Source organism: Pinus tabuliformis, chromosome 4_2, assembly GCF_031772625.1.
Source record: "Pinus tabuliformis cultivar Carrire ecotype Pingquan chromosome 4_2, CPIR1, whole genome shotgun sequence".
Classification (NCBI taxonomy): Eukaryota; Viridiplantae; Streptophyta; class Pinopsida; order Pinales; family Pinaceae; genus Pinus; species Pinus tabuliformis.
In genome coordinates, this window is record NC_142304.1 from 184922995 (window position 1) to 184940630 (window position 17636).

At 41.9% G+C, this 17636-nt stretch overlaps 1 protein-coding gene across 1 annotated transcript; it reads left to right on the plus strand.

Annotated features, from left to right (window-relative positions):
• The first annotated feature begins 15041 nt into the window (after positions 1–15041).
• Positions 15042–16193, plus strand: LOC149168768 (uncharacterized). The gene has a single exon (XM_089424974.1). The coding sequence runs from the start codon at positions 15042–15044 to the stop codon at positions 16191–16193; it is 1152 nt and encodes a 383-aa protein (XP_089281100.1).
• Positions 16194–17636: the final 1443 nt, after the last annotated feature.

Here is a 17636-nt window from a genome sequence, read left to right on the forward strand (position 1 = left end):
GCCCTAGGCCTCCCGATAACGATAAGCGATTAAACCCCAGACCCGATATATATGTAATATAGTTGATGATGTCGTCGGGTCCGGAAGCCATGTATTCGATGCATTTTAATGTTGATTGTGGTAAGCGAGAAGGGGTGATTTATGCATATTTATGAAGGATTTCCTTTGTAAATGGTTATAAAGGAGTAAGGTGCGATAGGAGGTTTTTTTTTTGGGGGGGGGCGGGGGGCGGGGGGGGGGGGGGTTGGAAAGATTCCGATAGAGGAAATGAATGGAGGGTTAAGAAGGGTGATGAGAGGACTGTACAACAGGGGTTAGGTAAAAAAGGGGGGGTCTTGACCATTAAGAATTGAAGACTTGGCTCGGAAATGAGTTGAACTCTCTGGGACTAAACAGATCATTCAGAGAGGTAGAAGACCAACTTTTAGGGGACCCATTCAAAATTGCAGCCAAGGCAAGTTTTGATAGGGTGGTGGTTGTGGCCACAACAAATGGTGAACCACTGGGCAAACTAGTTATCTCTGTTTCCAAATAAACCTTAGATCAATAGAACATTAGGGTGTTAAGATAAAATTGAAATGCAAACTATATAGATGGACAAGCATGGGTTCCACTTCAACATCAATTGCTTCTGGTGGGATAGAGACAAATAGCTTCTACTTACTGATAGGATTTTGACAGGCATTCTCCAAAGGAAGTGTTATGGGATTTATTAACCTTCCTTTACATGTTTCCCACTTTCAAAAATCATTTTGGGGCCATCACTGGTCTGTCAGTACCTATTTAGGTGTGTACCTTAGCTCTTTATTGCTCATCAAGCTTGATGTGGATATGTTTATCTGCACTTTATATAAGAATTTCAGTGCTATATTTTCATATGATTGAATGGGGTGCAGTCATGGATCTAGCCATATTTTTAAACCGCTTAAGCCAGTTTGGGCTTGCTGTGTCAACCAGTACTTTGAGCCCAGCAACAATCCCTACTCTAACCGGCTTCCCAAACAACCTGTCCTTCCAAATTGGTACAAGGACTTGAAATTTCATTTTCTTTTAAATAAGTCCTTCCAGTTTCAAGCACAAGGACTAGAGCACAATTGGATTTGCCACAGGGTATATGACATTGAGCTTAGCCCATGAAAGGAGGTTTACTTGTAGATAATAGGTATTGGACAATTTAGTGTGGTGGATGGGACCAATGGAGAATGATTGTAAACCTTACATGCAAGTATAGGCTAGGTCTGAGTGGGATTTATTTAAAATACAACGTTCCTCCATGCTAGTCCAGTTGTAGTTACACATTTTTTTGTTTTATAAAGATTCCCCCACATGCTCTAGAAATCCAAGTTATCAACAGATCTTACCTAGGTTCCCAACAGAGGCCAATGAGTGGCTTCAGTTTGAATTTCACTTCTGATTTTCAGTTCTCATGGGCTCATTGAAAATTTGTTTGATTTGCAAAGTAATGATGGATTTTAGGATCAGCAGACTCATCAGCAGGTTAATGAGGGCAATCTAAAAAGGTGAAAATGAGACTGGGGGACTAAAATCAGTTGGCTAAAAAGGACTGTTATTCAAAACAGCAGGAAAATAAACTCTGCAGAAAACAAAAAGGAAAAGACAGAAATGCAACTAAACTAACCGCAAAAATAAAATGAATTCTAACCTACTCAGGAGGTAACCACCATGTGGTGGCTACTGGAAGTATCTCTTCAGATGCTGGCCATTAACAGGGAGTTTTTCAATCTCTCCCTGTAACGTTTTCAACCTGTAAGTTCCTTGACCAATTTTTTCAACAACTTGGAATGGGCCCAGCCATAAGTGTTGGAATTTCGTGTGTTTACCTTTTGGCTCACTCAACTTGTCCCATTTCAGGACTAGCTCTCCTATTTGGAAGTCTTTATCTCCTGCCAGATGATGATCAAACCATATTTTTACAATCATTTGGTGACTTTTGAATTTATTTTTGGCTTTCTCTCTCAATTCCTCCAACTTAACCAATTGGTTGATCCTTTCTTGGAGTAAGGCAGAGGGGGTTCCTCTTGAATCTTGGGAGAGTTGTAAAGAGGGAAGGGTAACATTGGGAGGTAGGATGGCTTCTTCTCCATAGGCGAGGAAGTATGGGGAGTTTCCTAAGGCCACTTTTGGGGTGATCATATCGGCCCAAAGGGCATTTGTTAGAGCATTGTGCCAATTCCTCTAGTTGTCTACGACAGACTTATGGATTATGCGTATGAGGTTCTTATTTGAGGATTCTGCAACTCCATTTCCCTGGGGGTAATATTTTGTTGCATACCTTATGTGGATTGATTTATCAATAGAAAATTTAGTCAATTTTAGTGATGAAAAGTAAGAAGCGTTATCAAATATGAGAGCGTCAGGGATGCCATACCTGTTGATAATCAATTTCTCAATGAATGATATTACCTCATCTTCATTCACCTTCCGAAGTGGGATGGCTTCGGTATATCTGGTGAAGTAGTTAGTTGCTATGAGTATATACTTATGTTGTTGTAAAGAGTTTGGAGTGATCTCGCCTATGACGTCTAGGCCCCATTGCTGGAATGGTCGATAAATCATAATAGACCCGAGGGGAACAGTTGGCCTTCTTTCTTGTACTGCGGTGGTTTAACACACCTTTCATTTGCGAGCGTAGGCATGCGAGTCTCTAAACACTGTGGGCCAATAATATCCAGCTCTCAATATGTTGTGAGCAATGGTCTCTCCGTCGTAGTGACCACCTGCTGGGACGTCGTGCATTTCTTTCAATACATGGTTGGCATCATCTTTTTCCAAAAACCTCAGCTGGACTCCATCATAATTTTTTCTTTATAATATGTTATTAGCCAAATGATATTGATTAGATTTCAGTCTGAGTGCTCTCCTTTGTGATGCATCCATGTGTTCAGGACATGATCCCCGTATTAGATAGAGGCGTATGTCATAGTACCACGACTCAGGATCCAAAAGGGCTTCTAACGTTTCTCGCCCATACATCAACACTTCGTTAATCCACAGGGGCTCCTCTCTGAATTTCATTTGTGCATATTACATGTTCTATGTTTCTGGTTCTTCGGATGCCCCTTCTTTATCCGCCATGGCTTCTGCTGCTAGCCTGCAAAGTCCCTGCCCTCAAACTATCTGTGTCGGCTTAATCTCAAGGTCGAACTCTTGAAGGGCGGTTATCCAATTTCCTCTTTGTTCACCCATTTCCTTCTGCACAAAGAGGGCTCTTATAGCAGGACGGGGAATGATTACTTTGGTCCTGGCCTTTAGTAGATAAGGCCGGAAATTTTTTACGGCCTTGAAAACTGCAAAGCCCTGTTTCTCCATGTCTGGGTAGTTGAGTTCTGCCCCTTGGAGATTAGAGCTCATATAAGAAATAGGGACTTCATTGCCTTCGTTATTTTTCTGAGTGAGTATTGTGGCATATGAAACATCAGAAGCAAAAGTGTACAAGAATAATTCCTTGCCGAAATCGGGGCTGACCTATACAGGAGCTTTAGTGATGGCTTCCTTGATTCCCTGAAACATTTTCTTGGCTTCATCGCTCCATTTATACACAGTGTCTTTCTTCATCATTAGCTGCATGGGGCACACTATTTCCGCGAAACCTGAGACAAATTTTCTAACAAAATTGATCTTCACGAAGAAAGATTGCATGGCCTTCTTATTTGCAGGGGGTTGTATTCTCATAATGGTCTCTATTCTTTCAAGATCAATAATAATCCCTTCTTTAGAGAGGATATGACCCAGTAGTTTCCCTTCTGTGACTGCGAAGACAGCCTTCTTGGGATTCAATGATATTCCATACCTTCTGCATCTTTCGAAAATCTGTCTCAGGTGATAAATATGATCCCTTCTCTGATATGAACAATGATTTCATCCATGTAAACCACTACTGATCTGTTAATCAACCCTTGTAAGGCTATGTCCATTGCTCTCTGGAATGTGGCACCCGCATTAATAAGTCCAAAAGGCATTTTATGATATGCGTAGGTGCCCCATTTAGTGTTGAAGGTTGTCTTTAGCTTATCCCCACTAGATACTGACACTTGATTATATCCTGGAAACCCATCTAATAAGGATAACATTTCAGACCCGGAAATGCACTTAAGGATGTGTGAAACGGACTGAAGGATGTGTTCCATAGAGGGGACAAGATAGTTATCCTTTTGTGATGCTTTGTTTAGATTTCTGAAATCTATACACAGCCTAATGTCTCCATTTTTCTTCCTTACTGGCACGAGATTGGCTACCCAGCGGGTGTGTCTGATCGGAAAGATGATTTTAGCATCCAGCATCTTGTTTAATTATTTCTTCACCAACAGTTCTAGGCTTGGATGCATCTTGCGAAGCTTTTGTTGGTAGGGCTTAGCCTCCTTTTCTAAAGGAATTACATGCTGCATAACTTTGGTGTCAAAGGTTCTTAGGTCTCCATATGTCCATGTAAAAACATCCTTGTATTCTTTATATAGCTTGACAAATGCAGCCTTTTCTTGTGGAGAGCACCCCAAGCCCAAATTAATAGTTTTTGGGTCTTCTTTGGTCCCAAGGTTGACCAATTCGCACTTCATGGAGAAGTTGTGCGTCTTGCAATTCGTTGGCTTTTTGAATTTATCATACAGGTCATACAAGTCCTCCATCTTGACAACTTCCTTGGGAATTGTATTGAACTAATCCTTTTCCTCATCTTTCCTCTCATTCATAAGCCTGTCATGTTCTTCTTCATCGATGGCTGCATTCTTGAATGTCTTCTCGCATAGCAAGAACTCTAAGATTTTCTCATCATCTTCGAACACCTGCTAGTTTGAGATGTTATCAGGCACGGATGGTCTGAAGCTCAATTCAACATAACATTTATTCTTCTTCAATCTAAAATCAAGCAAAAGTTTAGCAACCATACTAGCCATCAAATCGGCATCTTGTTTTTGCCCTCGAGGTATGTATGTGATATTAAAAGAGTAAAATTTGTCAATTAAGCCCCATACCTCATGTTGGTACCTTACCAGGTGTGCTGAATTGCAGTGTATCCTCTTCCTTACCTAATCCACAATTATCTGTGAGTCACCAAAAACTTTAAGATTTTTCACCTTCATATCAATGGCTTTCTTCAGGCCCTACAGCAAACCTTCATATTCTGATGTATTGTTGGCGCACGTGAACTCCAAACAGCTGGCCATTAGATGTTGGTTCCCTTGTGGATCAACAAGAATGCTCCCAGCATCTGCACCTTCAAGGTAGTTAGAGCCATCGAAAGAGAGTGTCCAAAATATAGAGTCTAGTGTTACATCAATTGAAGTGCTTCCTACGAAACCAGTTCTATCATCTACTAAATTACAAGGTGGCTCATTAGTTGGATTACAGGGGAGAGCTTCTAACTGTGTGTTTATTGCAGTTTCTTCAGTTATTTCTGCATGGAATTCTCCAAAACAGGTTTCTCTGGCACAAACATTGAAACTATAATTCCCAAGGATCAAGTTGGTAAACACTACAGGTTCGTTGGGACCATTTAATTCCGTCACTACATACTTCATGTATCTTTCACGATCAACTCTCAGCATATCACCCTTCCCCTTCTGAGGTAGCAAGAGGTGGGACCAATCAGTTGAGAAGTATCCATTCAGTTTTGCTGGTCAATCCCTACTAAGCAGCATTCCATAAGCCTCTAGCATATCGACTATCACTATATCAATGACTTGTGTGTATTGTGGTTTAGCAATCATTCGAATCAATACATATTTCAATCACTTTCACATTTGTCCCATCTAATTTCATGATTCGAGTTCCAGTTTTCTCAGGTATCACATGAACTCTTTTAGCAACAGCGTAAGGCATCACAATGGACGAGGCACCTGAGTCTACCAAGCAAGCGTGTACGTTCATGTTGAAGATTTCAAGTGTGATAAGGAAAGGGGGAGTCATGGATTTTGATTTTCTTCCTATCGTGGTTGCACTGACATCTTGGGGGTTTTGATTCCTTTTCGATAGGGTGGCTTCCATGGCTGCTGGCTTTTGGGTTATACTAGGAGTATTAACAGGTCTGGAGACTGACTTCTAGGTTTTCCTACTTGGAATGGTGGGAGTTTTGCAGTTCCGCTCATTCATAGCTTTCAAGAGAAAATCCCTTTGCTGTGTTAATTTTAGCAAATAAAATTATGTGATGTTAGCCCTAGATTTCTTAATATCATCCACAATATTGTAATCAATGTTATAAACAGGATAGGGTAGAGTAAACATACCGGTTTTGCCATTCTTAGGAGGGAGTTTACCATTTTGAGTCGCCTTCGTTGTAGTGGGAGATGCATTTTCTTTCTCTAAATGATTTGTGACTAGGGTATTCTTGGACTGACCACTAAGTCTACCCTTCTCAACAGGAACTTTGGGAGTGGTTGCCTTCATAGGGCAGACATCCCTTTTGGTCTGATCTACAGGTTTCATCACACCCGCAAGTGGCCCCTTGCTTCGTGTGTGGATTTCATTAGTGTGGATCTCTGCCATACTGTCTCCTTGGTCATCATCATTCTCATTGTATAGAAATCCCACAGTATGTTGATTTGAGATTCTTCCTCCAAGGGCTCTTCTACTTGGTATTCTTCCTCATCTTCTTGTTCTGGCTCTATCTCCACTATAGGTTCTTCTTGGTTAAGGAGCGATCCGATGAGGGCTAGCTCTTCTATATTTAGATTCCCTTCATTGGGTGGAGTCGACAGTGCAAGTGGACCATGGCCACCATCTGTCTTCTTACGATAGAAAGGTTTGAAAGGTTTTCTGTTGTTATACTCTCCTCCACTCCCACTTGTACTCTCTCCAGAATTCCTTTTCATATCGATGACTATATTTGTCAACTTCTTAATGATTCGATGCAAACCTTGTACATCTGTGGTATCCTTTTCTTTGGTTTTAACCCCTTTATTATCACTCCCATTATTCTTCTTGGATTCCTGAGAGGCTTTCTTTTCTCAGGTTATATGATGGCATGCTGCGAGACTAAGCATTTATTTTCGACCTTTACTGCTTCATCGATAGCACCCCGTAAGGTTTGTGCGTTACTCCTTTTGACCCACATCGCGGTAGGGACAGGGAGAGTAGTGATGTAGAATTCCATGAGCACCTCCTCAGTAGGTCTAGCAGTGACCAGGATTCTGTTGAACAAGGTGTTGAACCGGATGTTAAAATCCTTAACCTTTTCTTTGGTTTCCATTTTCAAATGGGATAGTTCTAAAACTAAGGCCGCAGGGGTTTTTTCATCGCCATACTTGTCTAAAAAGGCATGTTGGAAGGCAGCCCATGAGATGATCGATCTAATTCTCAAGCTAAAGTACCATGTGGATGTTGCACCAATCAGGGTAAAAGTGAATAGACGACATACTATATCTTCATCAGCCACCCCCAGCATGCACATGGCTAGGAAGAAGGAGTGAATATGGTTATCGGCGGTGTCTCCTTTCCCAGGGTCGAATTTAGGCAGTACTCTTTCTGCATTCTTCGGTAAGGGATGTTGTTGCCCAAGTATCGTTATGGCGTCCTGAGCGAGCCAGGGAGGAAGTGCTCCCGAAGGAGGTGGGAGGTGGTTTCAACTCGATTGAAGTTGGTTCCCACCTGGAAGAGGAACATTAGCCATATTGTGGATAAGGATGTTCTGGTTGAGGGCTTCTTCGTTAGGATTTTCCAACTCAAGCCAGGGATTGCCTTCAGAAGGGGAATCCTCAGGAACCTCCTCCCAAGGAGAGTCCATACTCTGCAAAGACTCAAGCACAATATCTTCAAGAGAAGGGGCTGTAGATGTCTCTTCATTTATGTGATAGACCCTTGGCTTTCATTTTGCTGTCAGAGGTAAAGATTGAAAGATAGGGAGATGTGATAGGGAACGAGCATAAGCCCGAGTAAGACTTCTGACTGGTTGTTCCTGAGTGATAGGATTCTCCCATAGTGTCTCTTCTTCGAAATGAGGCTTTTCCGAATGAGAGGAAGGGTCTTTTTGACCTTCATGATCCATGCATTAATCTTTTAGAGTCCATGCAGATATTTGTAAATGAAATCATAAAAAGATGTGGACAGCGGTTCAGGCCCTCCTTCTAGCGCCAATTTATTGACATGGAGAATTTTCTCTATACCAACAAGGAGAACTAACCCGATCACAGGCCCCAATTAGGCCTGCTTTCGTTTGGAATGGCTAGTTCCAACGGGTTTTAAGGGACCTCGTAAACTGTTAAATGCGTTGAAAGATTGCTTCTGGGAAGAAGACTTCAATTAAATCAACAAAATAAAACAGCTAACCTATATGTATCAAATCCTATCTAAACTACTTCTACTACTCTAGTCTATGTCCTAACTATCCTAACCTATCCTGCAGGAGCAAAACAAAAGGAGGTTAAACATCATAAATAAATCCCAAGTCTAAATGAATCAATTACTGGTCCACATAAGACCAAGGTTGTATTAAATCCTAATCACAATGCAATTACTCATACAAGAATATACATTCCTTTCCATACAAATAACACTTGCAACTAATGTTTAACAAAGTCTGGAATTAACACCTTTCATGAATTATCAATGTTATTGAATTACATTCAAATAACCAGGAATAACCATGAACAGCTAGTTATCATTGTGCACAAAGCAAATCACATTTTGTCCTTATACCAGCAACAACACATTGATTCTAAACATATCAGAGAAAGGGAAACAAATTGAAACAATAGGCTCCTTATTGAGCCAAACAGTCCTCTTTATTCACAATAAATCAAAGTTGTTTTCTCCAAACAAAAAGCCCTAATTTCCTATCCGGAGGGAATATTTATGCAACTGGAAATGACTCTCAGTCTCCCTTTTTGCCTTTTTGCCTTCCCTCTGTCCTCTTTCACTATACAGATCAGAATACATAGATGAAGACAATCGGTGTCACTGCTGACACATAGAGGACGTTTCCTATCATTGGAGCACTTCATTTCCTAGGGAAATGAATGGTTGTTGATTAGAAGGGGATGATTGTGTGTCCTCTTCATGATGAAACCTAGAGCAATTTCACTTTCATAGGAAACAACTGGAAAAATGACCATCAACGCCTAAAGCCCAATCTTCAAATAGACATATCCGCATGGATAAACTCTTCAAATCTGCTTGCCTTCTCTCGGTTCTCACCTGCATAGATAGCCAACATCAATCACACTTATACAGATATGATAAAAATGCTTAAAAAACACAAATCTTGCCTTCATGAAGAATTTATAACATCAAGAGCAATAATCGTGAAAGAATCGACCCCTAGTCCTTAATCCATACATTGATTCAATCCTGCAGGCGAAAACTTGGTTTACATTGAAAATCATCGCAAAACCCCGCATCCGACCGTACAGCCGGACTTCAAATATATACACCCGAACCTATAGTTCCCATCGGGTCCGCCATATCACATCGCAATGCTTCAATGGGCTTTCCCTTTAAATACTGGGACTCGATACTTTTCGAAAAAATACAATAGAATAAGGGAAAACCCACGTCCAGCCTTACAACTGGACGTGAAATATTATATGCCTAGGCCGATAATTATTGGCAGGTCCGGAATACCACAGCGCGCCTTGTATAAAATTCTTGGGTTCCGCTGATGCGATATGCGATTGCGGCTTCGGACCTGATAATAAATGTATCGTGGTTAATAAAGCCATCAGGTCCGAAGTATAGGGGGCGCCATATATATATATATATATATATATATATATATATATATATATATATATATAGGCCCCGCGACCCCACCTATTGTGATATGTGATATGGTCCCGGACCTGACGTGTATATATATATGTGTGTTAATACCGCCGACGGGTCCATAATAATAGGCTTGCCTTTGAAAACCGAGACTTCGATGTTTTTTCTAAACAAAAGAATATATGGGAAAACCATGTCCAACCATAAAGCTGGACTTGAAATACTATATGCCCCAGTGCATAATAATCAACGGGTCCGGTAAGCAGTGGTACACATTATATAAAATCTTTGGACCGGGTCAATTGTGATATTGCGATATGGCTTCGGACCCGATATATATATATATATATCTATATATATATATATATATATATATATATATATATATATATATATATATATATATATATATGTATATACATATATGGCCACAATTGGGGAAGGATGGAGCGCGTCGGATTAGGGTAGCAGATTAGGGTTTTCTGCAAATTCCGCAGGCCGTCACTGTTAACAGTTTTTCCGTTTCATTGTTGGTTCGCCGGGGTCGTTTATCTCGCCGTTTACACCCGTCGCTGTCCGCAACAGACCGCTGGCCGTTATGGAGGGTCATATGGAGACAGACCTCGTGGACTATTCCGCGGATCCTTTTTCGGATCAAATTATATTTGATAACCCTAATTTTTCTGTGTCGGTTTCTGAACCACCGCCGGTTACGGATCTCATCTCGCAGGACATCACGCCCATGGTCTCTCTGCCCGGTTATAACTCTGCCCCCTCCGTCTCTGAGCCGCCTCCTGTGGACACGCCGGGTCTGGAAGCTCCTCCCCTGTCTCCAGGTACACTTCACATCCTATCTACCTATACTCCACACTTGCTATCTTTCGATCCGCACTCGCCCCTCTCCACTGTTCTCCCGACTCCCCCGGTGGACATTCCTGTGGTTGGATCGCAAACCCTCCCTGTATCTGGGCTTCGACCTTCCAGATGTTTTGAAACCCCAGCGGTAAATGTCAAACTTGCAAAATCCATCTCACCTGAGGGGGTCCAAAACCCTTTTTTTGATCACCCTTCGGCTCCTCGTACCAAAAAGAGAAAATCAAGGTGTATCAAGGTGACAGCAAAGGATATTACCATCAGATTTGGCGAGACATCGGCTATAGGGGAAGTGGCGGTCATGGCACGAATGGTGTTGGTTGGACATGTGCGAAGACGTGCATACTCCGCAAATAGGCTGACGCAATGGGTAAGGGAAATTTGAGGTGCCCTACTTAAAGAATTGCCTGATGTTCATGTCCTCCCTCGTGGATGGTTCTCCCTCCATTTTGCAAAGGAAGTATACACGGATCTGGTACTGGCAAAGTACTGGCATATCAAGATGGCACCAGTTTTGTCAAGAGGTGGAGTCCCCTCTTTGACCCAGAGCGCGAACAAATCGGAGCAGGACCCCTGTGGGTTCGACTGCCGGGGCTACCACTACAATACTGGAGTGAGGATGTTCTCATTAGGATTGGAAACGCTCTGGGCACCTACCTTGACCATGATCGCACTTTTGTAGAGTCAAAGAAGCGAACCCTCGCTCGTGTGCTGGTTCATTTGGATACCCGAGAAGGACTGGAGGAAAAGATCACCTTACAGTGGGGAAAATACAGCAGGACTCAGATTCTTGATTATGAAGGCGTCCCATTTCGTTGCAATCGGTGCCATCAGGTGGGACACCTATTCAAGGAATGCCCGCTCAACAAAAAACCAGAGGACTCCCCCAAGGCCACTCCCATCCCATCTAGAGGAGTTTCCCCTGTCATACCTCGCCCACCTCAGGGGTCCTCATCTGCTGCACAAGCTACTCCTAAAAAATCTGGGACGAAGGGACTTGGTTCGTCTTCTCCGCCGATGACCAGGGCTCGGGCTGCAGCAAAAGCCGCACAGGCCTCGGGTACCACTCTAAACCCTTCTTCCTTTTTACTTGGTAACTCCTCTACTATGGTTGTATCAAATGCACATTTCACTATGGCACATTGCACCATGTAGTCCCCCCCGATCGCACTACTGTTCCACCTTCCATTCCTCTCTCTTCCTCATCCACCTCGCTGTCATCCTCCAGGAAGTCTTCCTCCCACCCTTATTCTCTTCGTCCTCGCTCTCACACGGTGGATTTGTCAGGACGCCAGGTCGGGTTAGGAATTGTTTCCCCAGGTCCGGGACCAATGATCACCAGAGGTAGAAAGACTGATCTTTCTAAAGCTATCAGGCGGGCTGGGGTGGAGGTCGCATCTGGTCGTCAATCCACTCTTGATGGGGCCCTTAGAGCAAATTTAACCCCGAGAAGCGTTCCCCCATGAAATTTTTATCTTTTAATTGCAGGGGTATGGGTAGTGCCCCCAAAAAACTAGCCCTCCAGAGACTCATTGAGGTTGAACAGCCTGACATTATATTGCTTCAAGAGACTCTAGGTCCAGCCGAGATTATTACACAATCTTTACAAGCTCTGGCCCCGAGATGGAAGTTTTTGGCGATTGATGCTGTCGGGCGATCAGGGGGATTGGCCATCGGATATAACCCTAGGACTATTAGGGTTGATGCATCCTGGGGAGGATATGGATTCATGGGAATCGACACTTTCTCTGCGGAACTTGGTAAAATACTCTAAATTTTGAATCTATATGGCCCCTGCCACCAGAGGGAGACGTTTTGGATGCATCTCTTAAACCTTTCATTATTGGCTCCAGATCACACCATTCTGGGTGGGGACCTAAATTTTTCTTTGGGCTTCAGTGAATCCTGGGGATCTTCGGCTCAGGTGGATGCCATTACTGAGTTCATGAATAATATCTTGGAGCAGACAAATTTTATAGATGTCCCAATGCAGAAGCCCCTGCCCACTTGGAGGAACAGGAGGGTGGGATTAGCTGCATTAGCCCGCAGACTCAACAGATTCTTGCTGAAGGGTCCTCTGCTTCAGAATCTTCATCATTATAAGAAATGGGTTGGTTCGGGGGGTATATCTGACCACTCCCCTATATACTTGGAAATTCTTGGCCCTTACCAGAAGCCAAAAGCCCCTTTTAAATTCAACCATACATGGTTACAAGACCAGGGCTTCATGAATTTGGTTACTGATTTTTGGAAGGCACACCCCATCGATAGAGAGGCATCACTGGGAAAAGGTTTTTGCAAAAATCTCACCATGCTGAAGCATCTAGCTATTAATTGGGCAAAGGAGAAGAACAGAAAGGAAACCGCTCAACTCACCCACATTGAAGCTGAGTTATGCTCCCTTTTAGATGATCGGAACTTAGGTTTCACCTCAGGTGAAGAAAAGTCGCGTTTGATTGAGCTGGAAAACCAAAAGGAAAATATCCTAAAATTAAGGGAGGAATCTCATAGACTGAGAAGCAGAGCAATCTGGCTGAAAGCTGGTGATGGAAACTCAAAGTTCTTTCAAAATTATGCAAAGGGAAGGAAAGTCTCAAATACTATTTGGAATCTCCCTCTCCCAAAGGGGGGCCTTGCAGACTCTTTCAACAAGCTCTCCCAGCTCGGCACATCTCACTTTAGGAGCATTTACAAAAATCCACCAGGCTCAAACCTGGCTGAGATCATCAATGTGGCAAATCACTTTCCCATATATGTAAATGAGGAGGATACTGAAGACCTTACGGCTCCTGTCACCATGGGGGAATTGGAGAGCACTTTAAAATGGTTCAAGAAAGACAAAAGCCCTGGCCCGGATGGTTGGACAGTAGAATTCTATCTAGCCTTTTATGATCTACTGGGTCAGGACCTGCTGAGGGTGGTGGAGGAAAGCAGATCATCTGGTTGTTTATATCATGCTATTAACTCAACTTTCATTGCCCTCATTCCCAAGACTGACTCCCCATCCTCATTCGATGACTATCGCCCCATTTCATTGTGTAATTGTCTCTACAAGATCATCTCCAAGATTATTGCCAACCGACTCAGACCCATCCTTTCAAAGCACATTGCTCCTCAGCAATTTGCGTTTCTTGAAGATAGAAAAATCCATGAAGCTATCGGTTCTGCCCAAGAAGCCCTTCATTCCATTTGGTCCAAACATCTCAAAAGCATCCTTCTTAAGATTGACCTGTCTAAAGCTTTTGACCGGGTCAGCTGGCTTTACATTAAAATGCTCCTCATCCATCTGGGTTTCCCCCTACCCCTCATCAACTGGATCATGGCTTGTGTCACTACCCCCTCTTACAGTGTTCTCATTAATGGATCGGCCTCCCATTTCTTCCACTCTGAAAGGGGGCTCCGACAAGGATGTCCCCTATCTCCTCTTTTATTCCTTATTGTTATGGAGGGATTGAGTCATTTAATCATTTCTGCAAAAAGAGATGGATCTCTCAGTGGTCTCAAGATCACTGATGATTGTTATCTCACACATCTATTATTTGTGGATGACGTCCTTATCTTGCTGGATGGCAGCATCAGAGACTCACTGACTTTTTCTCGCATACTTCAGCTTTTCTCGAGGGCCACTGGCATGATTGTAAACCAGCAAAAATCCACTATTACTTTTGCGCACACCTCTGTCAATGACTCACAGTTCGCTCATCAGGCCTTCCCTTACAATATCCATCCTATGGACAGAGGACTTAAATACCTGGGGTTCTGGTTAAAGCCCTCGTGTCAAAGGATAGCAGATTGGGTCTGGCTCGTCACCAAATTGGAGAAAAGGCTCACCTGTTGGAGTCACAGATACCTTTCCAGGGCAGGGCGATTAGTGCTTATCAAAACTGTACTGGAAGCAACCCCAGTTTTCTGGATGGCTCTTGCCTGGATACCCAGACATATTCTTGCTCGCCTACAACAAATATGCAACAGATATCTCTGGGCTGGAAGCCAGGACAAACGCATCTTTGCCTGGATTGGCTGGAAAAAGATAGCACTCCCAAAGAGGTGGGGGGGTTGGGGCCTAAAAGATCTTCCACTATTTGCACAAGCACTGGCGGCGAAAATGAGCTGGTCTCTACTAACTAGCCAGAACTTGTGGTCACGTCTATCATATCATAAATATATATGGCCCCTTGATATATTGGAATGGGTAAGGATCCCTAGCTGGCAAAGAGCAGGTATATCATCCGTATGGAAGGCATTGCTTTACTCATTACCCCCTGATCAGGGATAACCTAGTTTGGAGAATCAGCGACGGATCCCTGGCTCGAATAGGAATGGACCCATGGATTGGCAGCGGAGGTAGGCATATCCTATCACAAGATCTGGTTATATATCTACATTCCCAAGAAATAAAATTTTTTGCACAAATCGCAGACCAGGAAAATACAGGGATTTTTTATCAAGCATGGAGGATGGCGCATCAATTGAACCTCCCACACAGATGGCATCAGGAATGGCAGAACTTCAGAGAGGCTCAAATTGAATCCCACATCAGAATCAAAGAGGGCCCGGATGAACTTATATGGAGCCAAGCTGAGAGTGGTAAATACACTCCTAAGGTCGGTTACATTTTTTTAAACATTCATAAAAAACCTGATACTATCTCGACATGGTGGCACAGCGTTTGGAAGCTCACAGCATCGCCAAGATCAAAACTGTTTTTCTGGTGTATACTGAGGAACAGAGTACCTACAGGGCAGCATCTCATGCATAGAGCTCAATATGGACCAACTTGGTGCGTTCTGTGCAAAGGAGCATCAGAATCCACAGAGCACATTTTCATGCGATGTAGAGCTATACAAGATCTGTGGCGCTCTCTCTCTAATATAATCACGTTCGATGGAAATTGGGATGGAACAGACCTGAAAGATGCATGGGAAGCATGGGTGCAGAGACACAAAGGATCGAAGAGCTTAAACCTCCCAATTCTCGTTAATTGGCATATCTGGAAAGCCCGTAATCGCCTTATATTTGACAACAGGCATGTTCACTGGCCTATGATTGAGGCCGGGATTATTGCTGCACATAGGGAACTACTATACCCCCCGCCTCCTAAAGAACGCCATCCTCATCCCCCTCCCTACATTGACTCTAATACACCACGGGCTTTCTTCGATGGAGCTGCAAACCAACAGGGTTGTGGGGGTGGTTTCATCATTCACATTAATGAACATCATTACTACAAAGTAAAATTGGGTCTAGGAGCAGGAACAAACAATTATGCTGAGCTCATTACTTTACGACACTTACTACATTTTGCTCTGAGTCACCACTGCACCAGCCTCAATATCTTCGGGGATTCAAAAATTATAATCAGTTGGTTCAATGGCATATCTGACTGTCACATACACACACTCAGCATCATTTTAAATGAAGTATATGTAATCAAAGCAGCTTTTAACAACATCTCTTGCTCTCATATTTACAGGGAACATAACTGCAACGCTGATAAATTATCCAAGGTGGTCGCGCTGATGAACAGGGGTATATGGGAGATTACAGAGGTGCAAGGACAAAATGAATACAAATACTACCACCGGCCATACATAGATCAGAGCTATTAGCGTGCACCTGGTCACTAAATACTGGGTGTTATTTTTCGTTTTGTAATTATTGCTCTCTATTTTGACAAACACATATGCATATTTTTTGATAAGACACAGTATAAGCCTAGAAAGGCCAAATGTATACAGTTTTTTGACAGTACATATCAGAGAAATATAACAGATTGCCCTGCGCGGTATATCTGAAAGATGGACATATGCAGCTCATTATATGTAATTATCCAAGAATGATCACTGTTCACAGTGGTAACAGCATATGCATAAAGCATCTACAATATGTAATTTTTCCAATATAATGAAAAATTACGGATTTTCCCACAGGAAAAAGAAAAATGTATATACATATATGTATATACATATATGTATATACATATGTATATATGTACATGTATATATATATATATATATATATATATATATATATATATATATATATATATATATATATATATATATATGTATGTATATATATGTATATATATATGTATATATACATGTATATATACATATATATATATATATATATGTATATATACATGTATATATACATATATATATATATATATATATATATATATATATATATATATATATATATATATATATATATATATAGATATACATATATACATATGTATATCTATATATATATATATATATATATATATAGATATACATATATATATATATATATATATATATAGAGAGAGAGAGAGAGATATATATATATATATATATCGTGGTTAATAAAACCATCGGGTCCAGAAGATGGTAGCGCGCTATGTATACATAAGCCCTGGGCCTCTCGATAACGATAAGTGATTAAACCCCAAACCCGATATATATGTAATATAGTTGATGATGTCGTTGGGTCTGGAAACCATGTATTCGATGTGTTTTAATGTTTATTGTGGTAAGTGAGAAGGGGTGATTTATGCATATTTATGAAGGATTTCCTTTGTAAATGGTAATAAAGGTGTAAGGTGTGATAGGAGGTTTTTCTTTCTTTTCTTTGGGGGGTTGGAAAGGTTCCGATAGAGGAAATGAATGGAGGGTTAAGAAGGGTGATGAGAGGACCGTACAATAGGGATTAGGTAAAAAAAGGGGGGGTCTTGACCATTAAGAATTGAAGACTTTGCTCAGCAATGAGTTGAACCCTTTGGGACTAAACAGATCATTCGGAGAGGTAGAAGAGAAACTTTTAGGGGACCCATTCAAAATTGCAGCCAAGGAAAGTTTTGATAGGGTGGTGGTTGTGGCCATAGCACATACCAAATATCATTAAGGTGGAACTGTTGTTCCATTTATGCAACCCATACGGTCAGGTTAGAGCTATCAAATTTTTACATGTCCATCTTGGGTGTCGAGTGGCTCAAATATTGGTGACCTCCATGGAAATGAATGTGATGGTTGGATTCTTCTTCCACGTGTGCATCAACACAG

What these genes read in the sequence shown, in the direction of transcription:
- LOC149168768 (XM_089424974.1), top strand. Translation starts at nt 15,042, where the DNA reads ATGGCGCATCAATTGAACCTCCCACACAGATGGCATCAGGAATGGCAG.